This window comes from Desmodus rotundus, chromosome 6 (genome assembly GCF_022682495.2).
Source record: "Desmodus rotundus isolate HL8 chromosome 6, HLdesRot8A.1, whole genome shotgun sequence".
NCBI classification, from domain to species: domain Eukaryota; kingdom Metazoa; phylum Chordata; class Mammalia; order Chiroptera; family Phyllostomidae; genus Desmodus; species Desmodus rotundus.
Genome location: NC_071392.1, coordinates 113,768,546 through 113,783,763, shown reverse-complemented (window position 1 = coordinate 113,783,763; position 15,218 = coordinate 113,768,546). Strand labels below are relative to the sequence as shown.

Here is a 15,218-nt window from a genome sequence, read left to right as displayed (position 1 = left end):
CCCCCTCAGCCCCAGCACCGGGCTGCCATAGAGTGCAAGCTCCACCAATATCTGAGGTTAAATGAGTGAACAAATCCTGGTCCTAGGACTCACTAGCTGTATTTGGGACAAGGAGCTTCACCTTTTGGTCTTCCTCACTTGCAACATGGGGATAGAGCGCTTACAGGATGTGGAGCAACAGGAGAATCCACACTGCTGGTGGGAGGGAAGTTGTGCCACCACATTATAAAACTGGGTGGTGGCATCACCTAAAGGCACAACACGTGACATAACAATTCTGCTCCCAGGTCTATGCACAACAGAAACACATGCGTGTGGGCACCACGAGATGTGCACAAGATTGCTCATAGCAGCAGTGGGCACAATGGCCTCAAAGTAAAAATTCCCTAAATGCCCATCAAAAGAATGCATAACCCGAAGATCTTGCGGGATAGTCACCCAGCAGAATGCTCTACAGTAATGAAAGTGACCTACAGCTGCACAAGGCCACATAGATGCATCTCACACACCGAATAACACCAGACACAAAAGAGCTCATGCTGCATCTCCCATTTACACGAACCTCAAAACTGCAAAACTAGTCTATGCTGTCAGCCGTCGTATAGCTACCCCTGGGGAGTGGGTTAGTGACTGGGAGGGGATCGAGTGAGGTGACGTTCTGTTTCTGGATCTGGGTGCTGATTATGGGGAGGGTGTTCAGTTTGTGACAATTGTCACTTTGTGACAATTCATCGAACTATTCACTTCAGTGCATTTTTCTTATGTAGGCTATACTTCAACAATAAATTTTTAAACAAACATATTTAGCATGCAGGATGTTTGTCAGAGTACGTGATAAGCCATTTGCAATATGTTTAGCATATGCTAAGTCTATAGGGTATGCTTATTAAATGTCATTTACTTCATTGTTAATTATTTAATTAATGACTATTCAATTCTTAAATATGAATTCCCACCCTTCTCCACATGAGGGTAGGGAAAGCCTACTGAGAAATTAAGGGGAAATAACACACACATGTAATAACAGTGGCACACACATATTAAGCCTTTGGCATGTGCCAAGCTTGGTGCCAGAAGCTCACATTCAGAAATCTCAAATTCACAGCAATCCCATGAAGTACTATCCTACTTTACCCATAAGGACACGGAGGCTCAGAGAGAGAAAGCCACTTGCCCAAGGTCACACAGCAATGAAATGACCAAGTCAACAGCACTCAGGCAGCCAGACTCTGGAGCTCATACTCTTGACCACTGTGAATTCCCCCTCCAGTCTTCCCTCCCTTCCTTCTAACACCACACCTGCCAAACACACACACAAACACACTAAGGAGGAAATGATGAAATGTGGGTACTGCTGGATTGAGAAGCTCAAATAAGGAAGTGTCAACATCTCGGAGGTGAGAATAGGGCAAGAGAGACACACGTCCCCATCTTTCAATTCAGACTCCTTAATCCAAAATGCTGCCGCAGGGATTTGCAACTCTATGCGCTCATGTTCATGCAGATGATTCCCCTTGACAGCCTTGAGGTGTGGGCTTCTTCCTGCTCATGATTCAAAGAGCAAACATGGGAGGGCTGGGACCCATCCTCCCTTGAGGTTGCCTGGTCCCTTGGTGAAGCAGATTTTGTCTGCCTTCTCCCTGACCCCTCCAGGGGCGGCTCTGGGACCTCCTTCCTCAAGGGGCCTGCTCAGGTTTCTTGTGTTGTTTTCATTTTAAGGTTCGTGGAGCCATGGACTCATTGTGCTTTCTCCTGGAAGAGCTTGTTGCACGACAGACCTCTCTTATGAGACTGGGGTCTGGTGTGGGGGTAATTTAAGCAGAAAATCAGCCCCAAATGCTCAGGAGCTTGCTTGCTCCAGGCCCTGCCTCTCTGTATGCCCATGACTGCACACCCTTCCATCAGAGTTCTGAGTTTGTGCCGGGTATTGGGCTGTGTGCTACGTTTGTTTCCCCATTTAACTCTCTCCACAGCCCTGGGAGGTAGGTGTCGTCAGCTCCTATTTGCAGGTGAGGAAACTGAGGCTGGAAGAGGAGAAGCATCTTGTCCAGAGTCATTGGCTGAGCCAGGTTTGGAACTCAGGGCTGTGTGATTTCTCAGAAACTCCCTGAACTGAAGACTCTGTGACACAAACTTGCTTCGGAAGTTATGAGCACTAAAGTCAGACAGCCCCAGATGACACTCTGAATTCACTTCTTCCTAGCTGAGGTGACCCTGGACAGCTGACTGTCCTCCCTGAGCCTCAGTGTCCCTGCAGGGTTGTTATAAATGGTATAACACTCTAGTGTCCCACAAAAAGCTTTTATTATTATTAACTGTAAGTGTAGAAGGAAGATTAATCTCTAAGGTAAGTGGAACTTGTCTTAAGCAAAAATGTATTTTCTCATCAAAGTAAGGGCACCCAGCTCTCTGTGAACCCTTTTTGCCCTCTGGCCCTCAAATAGGGCTCCCAAGGCCATCTGGAGATCCCCCTCAAACTCAGCCACCACCTGATCTTGCTCCAGGGAACAGAACCAATGTTCCACTCCCGGATTCTGGAGAATAGACCTTGGGTAGGTCAGAGACCCTTGAAAAAATTAATTCTGCTCTTTAAAAATGGATCTCTTGATTCATAAAAATAAAGGCTCCCCACTACAATCAGATATGTGGGAAGAAAAGGGCACCACTTACAGTTTCTGAGAAGCGCGTCGGGAAGGCATTGAGGTCACCAGTATGGAAAGCACTGTCTGGAAATGTCAACAGCGCCCTTGCCCTGTTGGAGCAATGGAACAGGCAGCACCTTTGGCTTCAATGAGGGGCAACTTCAGCATAAGCAGAAGTTTCCAGCACCCAGGTCTTTAACAAACAGTAGTGACAGAGAACAGATCGGTGCTCACCAGTGGGTGGACAGGTGGGTGTGACTCTCTCTAAAAGGGCTGCCTGAGGATGCTTGGAGGGTGATGGGATGTTCTAAATCCTGATTATTGTGGTGGTGACATAAAACTATACGGGCATTTATAGGTCCCCACACCAAAGGATAAAAGTCCAATTTTACTATGGGTTAATTTTTTTTTAAACCTGAGTTTTTCAGTTTCAAAACTCAGGTCATAGGAGATGTCAAAAATAGCACATATAATGAATTGAAGCAGGATTTCCTGTCCCAAGACTAGAAAATTCCCCATGTTGAGTTGGTGGAGTATAGAGCCCAAGAGAAATTGAAGAGAACATAGTTCAGTGGGTTCTGGAAAGCATCTTGTGCCCATGCTACTCCCCAGGCAAAACTTGTCATGGGACAACAGGTACCCCAAGTTTATGTGCAGGGTTCAAGAGCAGAGGGCACCCGTGCCCATGTTTCCTTCCAGAACCAGGACGAGACCCCAGGGAATAAAGGTTAACTAGAGTCTAGGTGGTCCAGACAGATGGGTTAGGGTAGCCTAACTCCCCATGGTCCTGCCTGAGGCCCAAGGAAACTGCAGAACTGTTGGGGGTGGCTAACAATGGGGTAAGAAGTGAATGCTAAATCCCAAGGGTCTGCTGGACAGGAGGGACAGACACACAGTGTCTCAGCAACCAGGGGCAAGAAGGCATGTGGATGTGTCTGTATTTCTAGTCAAAACAGGGACAGGGCAGCCTCCTCTATGTGCTGTGGCACAAATGAAGCCCCTGGAACAGAAATAAAACCCTATGGGAAGTGGAGAGGTTTCTGCTACCCAGCAAATGGCATTTGAAATGGTGACTAAACTATAGATGCATTAGAAAGAAAACTGTATAGACACATGAGTTTATGAACTAAGATTCTATCAGCTCTCCAGACATCATCCTGCACAACACTGCTGGGTAGATATTATTCCCTCATTTCGAAGCAGAGGAAACTGAAGTTCAAGGGATTAGAATGGCTTGCCCAGGGTCACAGGATTTAAACCAGGCAATCTGTGCCCAAATTCGTCCCCTTTCTGCCATCATGCATACGCAGCCTCCTGTCTTCAAAACAAGGGCTGTGATCTGCCTAGTAACTGGCTGTACACGCTTCAGTCAGTCCCTTTGGGCAGGAGATAGACAGGAGGGAGGAAACCCTGGAAGCACCTGGGGACCAAGACAAAGGACATCAATACAGGACAGATACCCTGTTCTAAGAGCGGCAGTTCCTGCTTTCTGGAAAAGCGCTGAGTCATGGTGAGTCATGAATGCACCTGTGCAGAAGATGCTATGTGACCCCCGCTTCATTATAACAGCATTATAATAAATTAACATTGTGGGACCCTCTTCCCTGGTGGCCAATCAAGGAAAATCATGGGAGACCACATGCGCAGTAGCTTTAAAGTAATAAAACTACTTGTACGTGCTCAGTAAAACCCCACCAAAACTAGCCAGGAAATATCCACCCTCCAAGAGTAGAATCCCTCCAGCCCCTGAAGTCAATCTCTGCTTGGAGTTGACCCGCTCCCATGTTCTGTGCAGTGTGCTACCACTTAATAAATCTGCTCTCTCTCTCTCTGCTATAAACTCTGTGTGTTTGGTTCAATTCTTTGTCTGTGATCACCAAGAACCTGGTTACCTGTGCCCACCTGTGACGCCTTGACTTATTTGCCTCAGTTTCCCCTCGAAGATAGTAGCAACCTGACCCAACCCATAAGAGCTGTACCAATATATCAAAAAATGGGACCCCTTCGAAGATGATTCACAACCTACAAGCTCTGGGAAGAGTCTAGCAAGTGCTTGAATGGATAACTGAGTTCAAAGCCACAGCCCTAGCACCTTGGAGGCTTTGCAGAATTCTCACAGGAAGCGGGAGCAGCTCCATGGAAGGCCTGAGGGAAAGCAGCATGTATCAGTGGTGACAGAGGTGACGAGACACAGGGGCGAGTTCTGACTCCACTACTCATTTGCTGTGTGTCCCAGGGAAGCAGTCACCCCTCTGAACCTTGGTCTCCTTATCTGACATTTGAGGGACAACAATACTAACCACTTCTGAGAAAGACGAGGTTCAAATATGGAGAGCACCCAGCACATAGTAGGTGTCCAATAAATGTGCACTTTCTACTTTCTTTCTCCATGCGCAGCGTATAAGGTGTTAGGTGTTGCAGGGCAGAACCTGCTCCCCCTGGTCCAAGACCTTTACCTCTCTGTGTCTCAGTTCTGTCATCTGTGAAATAGACTCCCCAAGCCCAAGCTGTGTGGACAAATACCTTATCGTTTTCATTTGGGGAAAGGAAGAAGAAAGGGTAAAGGTGGAAACCAGGATGCCACAGCATCCCTCAGGCCTGGGAACCTGGAGAGACTTTCCCAGGATATAAAAGTGAAATTTCATGACAGCATGAAATTCACAGATATGGAAAAGCACAGCAGTCACTGAATGTACAGTCCAGTGACTCAGGAAAGGACAGGAGCGTGAATGCCTCAGCACCATGTCCATCGTGTGACTCTGGGTGTATCAGCTCACTCCGGGCCTCCGTTTCCCCATGTAAAGTGGGAGTACTTGGTCCCACCTCAAACAGGGCTGTGAGGATTCGTGAGATGCTGCCTGCAGAAATCAGTGTGGTCCTGACATACAGCAAGGGCTTGTGTTATCTGCTGACACTGTTTTTATTATTATCATTATCCAGTGAGTGGAGTTCTGACTCTGCTAGATCCTCTCTGTGTCTTTGGAAACATATCCCCACTGGACCTCACTTTCCCCCTCTGTGAAGGAGGAGCAGCAAGCCTACCTTCCCAGGGTTCTGGTGAGAATGGATAGCCCCCCAGACAAAGGGAAATGAGAGGTAGTTCGACTCTTTTTGACACTTTAGGAACAAGAGACCTCTAACGAGAAAAAGAACTGGACCAGGAATGGAAAAGGGCCTAGATATGAGACTGAGGTCTCTTCCTGGGCTCTGGCTGGCTGCCTCTCCTTGGGTTCCAAGTTTGATCTCTCAGGCCACCACACAGGTCCCCAGCCTCAGCCACACTCATGAAACTGTGAAGTCTTCAGTAACATCCCCATCTCAGGTTTTCCTCTTTACAGCTTGTCAGTCAAAAGGCTTAACTGTCCCACCTACTAATGCAATCAGCAATTATTTACTTTGGAGAGCCATGAAAGATGCCACCAGAATGCAGAATTCTGGATTTCTAGAAACCCATCACCTGGTTACATGTTTCCTTATTCACACACTATAAAAGAGGCTGCCTCCTCAGCAGAAGCAAGCAGGAGAGGGAAGAGGAGACTAGGACAGTTGCCAGGACCTCTGAAGAGCCCAGGTGAGATCTGCCTGTCATGCTCCAGCAACGCGGCCCTGGGTGGCAGGGATGCCAGGCTCCTCACTGTGGGGTGGGCCCTGGCTAACTGCATTAGGATCACTCATTGGGGGTCTTCTAAAAGAAACTGACCTAAACTGCCTCTTCTAAATGGAGCTGGCCATTTTCAGAGTTACGGGATGGCCATGCACTCCGCTTCCCCAAGAGACCGGTAATGTCAATATAGAAAGATTGGAATGTAGAAATGTAGGAAATGTAGAAAAAAGGAATTTATGGCTGCAGGTGTGACTGCTGAAACTCTCTCATGGACATGCGCTTCACACCCTAAGTCAAAGTCTCTACAGCACGAGTTTCAACTTGAGGTTGCCTTCGTGAATTCAGATCACCACCCAAAAGCTTCCTAAAATCTTCCCAGCTTTATACATTTTGATGCATTTTTCTGAGACTAAGGTCCTTAACTTCTAGCCAATTCATAAAAGGTCTGTTTCCCAAAAGAGATTCAGAGGCCCAAGCCCTAGTGAGGCCACAACTGGCTCTCTGGACCAAAAAGCCCTTTCAATTTCAGTAGGCCACAGCAATGATGGTGCTTTGGCCAAAGAGGCCAGTTGATGGAATATTGCCCCAAATAGCCAGGCATCTCCAAAATATGGGTAACAGCTCCAGCTTTGGACACCTCTGCTGCTGCCAAATAAGCCTGTGAGAGGTTGGTGATATCTTACAGGAGACTGGTGCAAAAGGCAGCCATGTGTCAGGGGTTCCCCAGAAGCCCATCTACGTCAGCTTGAGGGAGAAGAGAAAGGCGTAGAAAAGAGTGTGTGTGCATATGTGTGTGTGTGTTGTATGTTTGCATGTGGGGCGGGGACAGGTTCAGAGACCTACATCTAACCACAGCTCTGCCATCAATTTGCTATGTGACCTTGAGACTATCACTACCCTTCTCTGGTCCCCTGATTATCCTAGTGAAATGAAAACTTTGAACATCCCAGCATTTCCCCAACATTGGTCTGGATGAGATGGTGGCTATAACTATGTGACCTCTGACAGTGTCACGTGCACAGGCTGGACCTGGACCAAACAACTGAACAGAGATGGTGGCAAAGCAGTTCAGTTCCTCAGCCACTAGCATGTTTAAGTTTTTCATTTGCTTTGTCTAAAGAGCAGGCACTAGGGGCAATGATCCAAACCACTGTGAGTAAGCCCAGTTAGAGAGTAAATCTGATGGTCACTTAATTTAGACAGAAGCCTCTGGGTCTGGCTTTGAACCCTGTCCTCATGTGATCTTGAAGGAAGTTACCTAAACTCACTAGACCCCCATTTCCTCACCTGAGCAATGCAGATGATTAGGGCCACCTCTTAGGGTGTGGTTAAGACGAAATCAGTTACCCAGTGTGGAGAGCTCAGCCTGATGCCTGGCACGGAGGAAATGCTAAGTAGGGTTAGCTATTGCTATTCTCTCACCGATGTTCCAGGGGCCAGGGACAGGTGGTGGATGAATTTCTTTCTGCTATCTGTGCCACATTGGGCCTGTCATCCTGTCTATAGGCACCAAGAAGATAAGATGTTTCAAATCAGGGGCCTCATTGTCTTCTGTGGGCTGCTGGCCCTGCCTTTGCCCGTGGACCTGGCTCTAAGTCCCATGGATCTTGGAGACTTGACAGGTGGTAAGTGAGAATCTCTGACAACCTCCTTCAGGGGTGTGTGTGTGTGTGTGTGTGTGTGTGTGTGTGTGTGTGTGGTGTTCCCCACCATCCAATGCAGGGAGAGGGCAGGGATGAATGGAGGAAGGGGATGAGGATCTGAAATTGTCAGCTCTGACCCCGGAGAACCCCTATACCCATCTCCAGCTCTCAACAATGGCCTGCTCTCTGGGGGTCTGTTGGATACTGTCAAAAACCTTCCACTCTTGGACATGCTGAAAATTGATGGAGATGATTCTAGAGGCCCAATTGGCAGGCTGCTTGAGCAAGTGATCAACCCTCTGAAAAGCCTCACTGGGTGAGTAGCCCTAAAGCAGAGGCAATGCCTCTTAGTCCCCACCAGAGGCCCCCCACTGAAGATCTGTTCGCCCGAGGTAGAAGCCTGAAGGAGGAAGAAGGGTGGTCTGAACATGAGCCCAGAACTCAATCTGGGGCCTTTCTCGTAGTCTGGCAGGGAACACCAGTCCTCTTGAGCCAGCAATTGTCCTCAGTCCTAAAGCATATGCTGAGTCCTCAGTATCATCCGTAAGCCTCACGACAACCCTCTGAGGTCAATTTAATAATCCCCATTTCACAGATGGAAAAACTGAAGCACAGAAATGTGCCTGTGTTCACACAACTAGAGTGATGCAGAGGGAGGGATCTAATTCTAATTTACGTAATTCCAAAGTCAAGGTTTTTCCACTGCACAGTGGTGATTTTGTTTTCACCTGTAGAATCCCTTAGAACACAGGAGAACTTTGATGTAAGCAAGAAAGTGTAAACCACTCTCCTCAATTACGTTGTTAATGTGGTGCCCATGTAACGATCTAATATGCTGTTTCCCATGAGACATCTGTAAGCTCACTAAGCAAGAAGGAATAATGGAAATCTTAATGCAGGGAGCTGGCAAAGCCTGGCTCCTTGGTAGAGCTGGATCAAAGCCAAGATTCCTACCCACTGAGGTGCTTGCCCCTGACTTGAAAATAGACATAGTCTTGAGTTTGGTTTCCAAATATACCATGTACTTGCTGGGTGACCTGAGACCAGGCGCTCAAGTCCCCTTTGGGTTTCTCACTGTCACTCAGTTTCTCTATCTATAAAGTGAAGATTATGGCACCCATAGAGAAAAACTATTAGGAGAACTGGAAAAGATCATCACCTGCCACAATGGCTGGCTCAGAGAAGAGGCCTCCATTCTCCCTGACTTCCTGCTCCTCCGTCTCCATGACAGACTTTGTTGATTAACCTGCCATTGAAAGTCATGGCAGAATGAGTAATTTCCACCCATACATGTTTGTTAAAGATTTACACCACTTGCTCATACATCACCCGCTCATCTGCTTACCCATCCATCCATTCATTTGTTCACCCTTCCTTCCATCCAAACACTTACTCTTCCATGCATCCACTCACATATTCATCAACCCACCCGCTCTCAATCCATAAAGTCAACCAATATGGAGTAGCCTCTTTCTTTGTAAGGCTCTGAACTGGCATAGAGAATGCAAACACAATCCAGAAAGGATGCAAATATAATTCAGCCTCTATCCTGGAACACCTTGCAGACCCGAGTTGAAGAGAGGGCCATGGGTATGTCAGGATATGGCCCAGTGCAGAGGTTGGGGAAAACTGATGCAACTCAGAACCCATGTGGTTTTTGCTGCAAGACTCCCCTCCTATCTCCCCCATCCCGGCTCACGGGTAGTTCTACCTCAGAAATAGGTAAGATTGGGTTAAATGTGGTTTATAGGTTTGGGGCTAGAAAAACTAATGTTTTTCCCTTCATCTCCTGGGCAGTATAGAGATCACAAAACCGAAACTACTGGAACTTGGCCTTGTGCCGAGCGAAGATGGTCATCGTCTCTACCTCAACATCCCTCTGAGCTTCGATCTCAATGTGCCAATGTGAGTGGCCCCAAGGGAAGGTAGGAGGGTGGCTCACCAAAGGAGACCCTGATGACCATGGGTAGCCAAAAAGGGGGCATTTGAGCCTAACAGACATGAGCCTCCAAGTTCAGTTTATTTGCTGCTATGTTCAGTGACCTGGAGTCACTTGGGAAACTCACTTGACCTCTTCGAGTCTTGGTTTCCCCTACTGGGAAATGAGATGTGTACATCTATGGGCAAGATGGAGTGAGGTGAGGCTGGCATTCCTGGCAAGGAAAAAAGCCTCCTCTTCTTGGAATGTGGTGGGGCCTCTATCTCCTCTGCAGGCCTGTACTCAAAGTACGTCTGTTAAAGCTGTCTGTGGAGCTAAATATCACTGTAGAAATCTATCCTGAGGTAAATGAGAATGGCGTCAACTTGGCCATTGGAGACTGCTCTCAACCCCCTGTCGAACTGAAAGTCACCTTGCTTGATGGGTAAGGCGAGCGGGTTGGCTTCACCTTCCCAGAGACAACAGAATGGGATGACGGATAGATAGTTGGAAAGATAGAACAATGGAAGAATGGATGAGTGGGAGGATGGAAGGGTGGGAGGACGAACAGATGGGAAGATTGATGGGCAAGAGGGAAGATGGATGGATGGATGGATGGATAGATAAATAATGACTTATCCCTTCCTAAGTTGGGCTGACCAATTTTATGCTGGATCAGTGAACAAGAAGTCTGAATTGAAGCCCCATCTACCAGAGGGCATGAGGAGAGGTAGAGGGCTTCCTGTGTGAACTTGGACAGTACTTCCCCAAACTGTAATAAGCAGCTGCATTTGGGGTTATTGATTGATAACCCCATTTACATAATAGGTGTGAATGTACTTTGCCTTAGTAAGGGGTAAAAGAGCTATGGAGCCTCTCTGGGTTACTTATTTCAGTTTCCTGTCACAAGACTGGTCATGCACAACATGCAGGATTCATCCCCATCGTGGCTAACATTTACTGAACACATATACTGTGCTTCATGTGTATCCCCTCATTGAATCCTCATGACTACCACACACTAAGCACTGCTCATCTGTTTATGGGTTCTGCAAAATTTCACTGAATACCTACTATGTACTGAAACTATGCGTTTATTCTACATGTCCCACTGTGCGCATTGCTGTGTAGGATATTACTGCTTTTGGATAGGCACATTGGTGTTTGCCTTCACGAGAGTGTGGACAAGGCCCAGTTTCAGTTGCTTAATGCTGGGACTGTGATAGGCTCAGTGGCCCCTCTGGCCCTTCTGAAGCCTTCTTCATACCAACCCCAGGCCTCTGCACTGCCCATGGCTTTTCTCTTTCAGATCTGAAACCTTCCTCATTCAACGGCTTGTTAATAGGATCACCAACGTCTTGAGTAAAGCCATTCCTAAGCTGCTGCTGGGTACAGTAAGTGGGTTAAAGTGAGGGCTCCTACACCTCGCATCGTAGAGCTTCTCAGGCTGAAAGAGGCCCCTGGGATGAGCTATTCTGAGCTTTCAGTTTGATAAGTAAATTCCACCCATGTCTATCTGTCCATTGATCCATCTTTCCGTGTTTCTTCTTTCCATCCTTCAATGTACTGATTGGTTCTTGCTCTGGGCCAGGCCCTGAGCATGTCCCACACTACAGCTGAAATGGATTGGCCCTACCCAGAGAAGCCCCCAGTCCACCCCAACTATGGCTGCAGAGAAGCATGCTTCCAGCCTCTGCTTGGGTGCCTCCTCTGACCAGAAATGCACCCCTCCCAGAGCAGTCCACCTTATTAGAAACAGATGTCATGTCACAGAGTGAACACTGGCTCGCTGTGTGATTGGGTGTTTCACATACATGCCTTCAGTTTCTCCTTCTGCCCAATGGAAGTGTTAGCATTTATCTGTGGGAATACTTAGAAACAAATATTCTCAGACACAAAGAAATGATAGAAAATTCCCCTGGAGAATCCATTCTAAAATGATGTTGCTTCCAGGGTCTCCCTCCAAGTACCACTTTGTCTAACTCCACTCTCTGCCCCGATTCAGGTGTGCTCTGCGATCAATGGAGTTCTCAGACAGTTGGACGCGTCCTTAGTGCATAACATTGCCAGTAAGCACCTGCTTCCAAGCCCTCTCTCCTCCGCTGCAGGAGCAGTGCTTGCCCCAAGGAGCTCTGTCCCTGCACACCATGGGTCAGATAGATCCCTCCAGCCTCAACTCTCTCCCTTTTGGGTTTCTTTTTGCCTTGATTTATCCAGATAGTGTATAGACCCTGTATAGACCCTGTTCCCCCCATCAGCCCTGACACTGAGGAGAGCTGGGCTGGTTGGTGGAAGGAGCCATTGCCCCTGCCAAGCCCTGCCCAAGCTTGGTGGGACCTCTAGAGTTGCCGTTCCCTGGCCCCAGGCCTCGGGAGGAATGTGGGATATCCCAGACACCTTCACACTGAGACCATGACTCAGGTCTGTGGTGGTTGTTTTTTCACTTTCCAGACAAACTGATCCCTGAGAAGGATTTTATCATAAACCTCTAAACCTTCCAGGAAAGGACCTGGCCTCTCCTGAGCGAGTGAGTGCTGTTCCCAACTCCCCAGGACTTTGGGGGCTACTGTTCTTCCCCTGGTCAAGGGCGGCAGAGGGCTTGTGACAGTAACATCCAAAGAGAGAGACAAGTGCCACATTGACAAGTACAGATGTGCCCAGAGAAGTCCACAGAAATGCTGACAGCGGTTGAGAAAGCAGGCAGCAGCGCAACACAGTCACAAACAGACACACACATGGTCACGGACGCACGCACATACACACCCAAACACATGGTCACTCAGACATATAGAAACACACACTCTAGCACCAGCACACTTACACTTGTGCACGCACACATACAAATTCACCGCACACAAGTGTCCAAGGATACACAGATACACACCAGTCAAACACACAGACAAGGAACCCCCGACACCAGGCCTAGGCTCCCATAGTTGCTGAGACAAGACCCCTAGCTCTAGGGTCTCAGCCTCCTGCCCTCTCTCTGGAGGGTTTAATGATGGGCCAGTACAAACAAAAGTCAGTGACCTCCAGTCCCCATTCTGATTGAGGTCTTCTTCCAATAGAACCACTTCCTGCTGCTCAATCCATTCCCTGCCCAGCTTCCGAGGATTCACAGAATGCTGCCCATGTCCTGGACAATGACACAACCACTGTTTGGGGCCAACAGCAGTCTTTTCTCCAAGGAAACTACTTCCCCTCCTTTCCTCCTTTCCCACCAGGCGTGTGTTACATTCTATAGTTCCTCACCAAATAAAATTGCTCGTCTGCACACAGGGCCTTGTCATTCTTCAGCATCACTTGAGTGCTCATAGGTTGGAAAGCATCCTGGCCTGGGTGGCTGGGGCCACAGAACAGAGTTTGGACCTTACATCTGAGATCATAATGGTCTTTAGCGGGACCGGGAGATGTTCAGATGAATGTGGATTTCAGAGTGACTGCTCTGGGGCCCTTAGAACAGGTAGACCGGATGTTAGGGGTAGATGTGACACCCCAGACAGAAATGATGGTGACACACAGGAAGTAAAAGTGGCAGTTTGAGAGATGTTCAGGGGCTGGACTGGACAGGTGTGGGTGAGGGAGCTGGTGAGGCTCCATGTCTCAGGTTGGGGAGCCCAAAGGCAACTGGAAATGTGGGAGGATAAGTTGATTCCAGCAGGAAGATTACGCCTTTAGCTGTGGCCACACTGCACAGAACTGGCTGGGAGACCCCAAGAGAGTCCTAGAAGCTGAGGATGCACAAGTCGTCTACCACTCCTCTTCGCTTACTTGCAACCAGTCATAATGGCCTCTTTTCTGCTCTCACAGCAAGAGGATGGTAAAGATGACAAAAAGGAAATGTAGGAAGAAGGACCAACTGAGCCAAAGTGTTCATCGCTGAAAGGCTTGAGAAAAGTAGGGACAGAAAAGAGTCATTGGCGTTGCATCTGAAAAGATTATTGATGCCTTGGGTGAGAGTAAAAGTTTAGGAGGAAGAAGATGGATTTAAAGGAACTAAGAAGAAGGGACCGAGGATATTGAGACTGTTAACACAGGTAAGATGTATGAAAAAACTGAACGCAAGAAGGAAGAACAGGACTAACCAAAACGGCGAAGATTGTCCCTTCAAATAAAAAATAAATATGTTATCATTATTTGAGGTCCTTATAGGATGAGCCCAACCTGTCACTCCACATTTCACTCCAACCTGTCACTCCACCTTGGGGTGTACGTGAACAACTCTCACACCGCCGCAGAATGACAGAAAGGCAAACCAAGGACTGGAACTCCTCACACTTCACAGAAAATCTTGTCCCTTGCTCTTTAGGAGACCCCATTGACCTTGTGAACATGAACAGGTTCCGGGAGATGTTTCTCAACCCCTGCCCAACATCTGTCGTCATGGCCAGACCCGCCACTGTCTGCACACGCTATTGCCACCAACCAACCGCGCATCATGGCAGGACAGTTGCAGAGCTCAGAACTGCAAGGTGAGTTGTAGGAAACCAGCAAGTATCTCCTGGTGAGGACAAAAGAGAGGAAGCATCTTCTACACTCACAGAAGTAGGAGATCTCTGAGCTCAGGATCAGTAGTTAAATTCCATAAACAGCTGCATGACCATTGTAAATGTCTGTCCAGTTAGTGACCTGAAGTACAGAGGACCTTCCTGAATGGAAACGAGCCCTCAGCCCCTGACTGGGATCAGGGAGGATCCAGGCATTAGCTACCTTCATGTCCTTTGCGGGCAAGCATTAGGTCAAGACTGAGAGTCCTCCTTGTCGGAGGCTCCAAGAGTCAAGGTGGATAAGGACAGGGACACACACCCGGGACCATCAGAATTGGTCCTGCTGCCCCCTGACCATGGCACCAAAATGCGTTCCGACCTGGACACACAGCCACTACCCATCTCTGGACCATTTTCCCACTGCTCCCCAGGACATCTTACTGTAGCTCACAGATGGTTCTTTCCTCTCCCCTAATGACTTCAGTCCCTAAGTAACTAGTCTAAGATCCCTGAATACAAAACAGTCAGAGAGATAGCAGGTTAATCAGAATACATTTATGACTTTTATATAGTGGCATTTTAACATTTTTTAAAAACTCTCTAAAAATATGTCAGTGAAAATGGTAGATTAAAGACCTCTGAAAATTCTCTCCTGCATAAAAGCAATGAGAAAAATGGCAAAAAATAAAAAATACATGATAAGAACCAACTTTTTTAGAACTCTTGAAATTAACCAAAGGCTTACAAAAATCTGGGAGGAATTGGATCAATAAATATATCAATCATCCTGGGCTCTGTGATCTTGCCTCATCCAGTGGCATTTACTCGCATATTCTACAGAGGCCACTAAAGACTCCAATGAACACACAGGGTGAATATCAACATTTTTCAGTGAGTTGGAGTTGATCCATGGCGGGAGTGAAG

At 47.7% G+C, this 15,218-nt stretch overlaps 1 protein-coding gene across 1 annotated transcript; it reads left to right on the top strand.

Annotated features, from left to right (window-relative positions):
* Window positions 1-6,117: 6,117 nt before the first annotated feature.
* BPIFA1 (BPI fold containing family A member 1) lies at window positions 6,118-13,081 on the top strand. Its single transcript, XM_024559708.3, has 9 exons — window positions 6,118-6,213; window positions 7,753-7,871; window positions 8,055-8,205; window positions 9,687-9,794; window positions 10,103-10,252; window positions 11,117-11,201; window positions 11,813-11,876; window positions 12,259-12,334; window positions 12,876-13,081. Exons 2-8 carry the CDS (start codon window positions 7,769-7,771, stop codon window positions 12,297-12,299), a joined length of 702 nt encoding a protein of 233 aa, XP_024415476.1. The 5' UTR covers window positions 6,118-6,213; window positions 7,753-7,768; the 3' UTR covers window positions 12,300-12,334; window positions 12,876-13,081.
* Window positions 13,082-15,218: the final 2,137 nt, after the last annotated feature.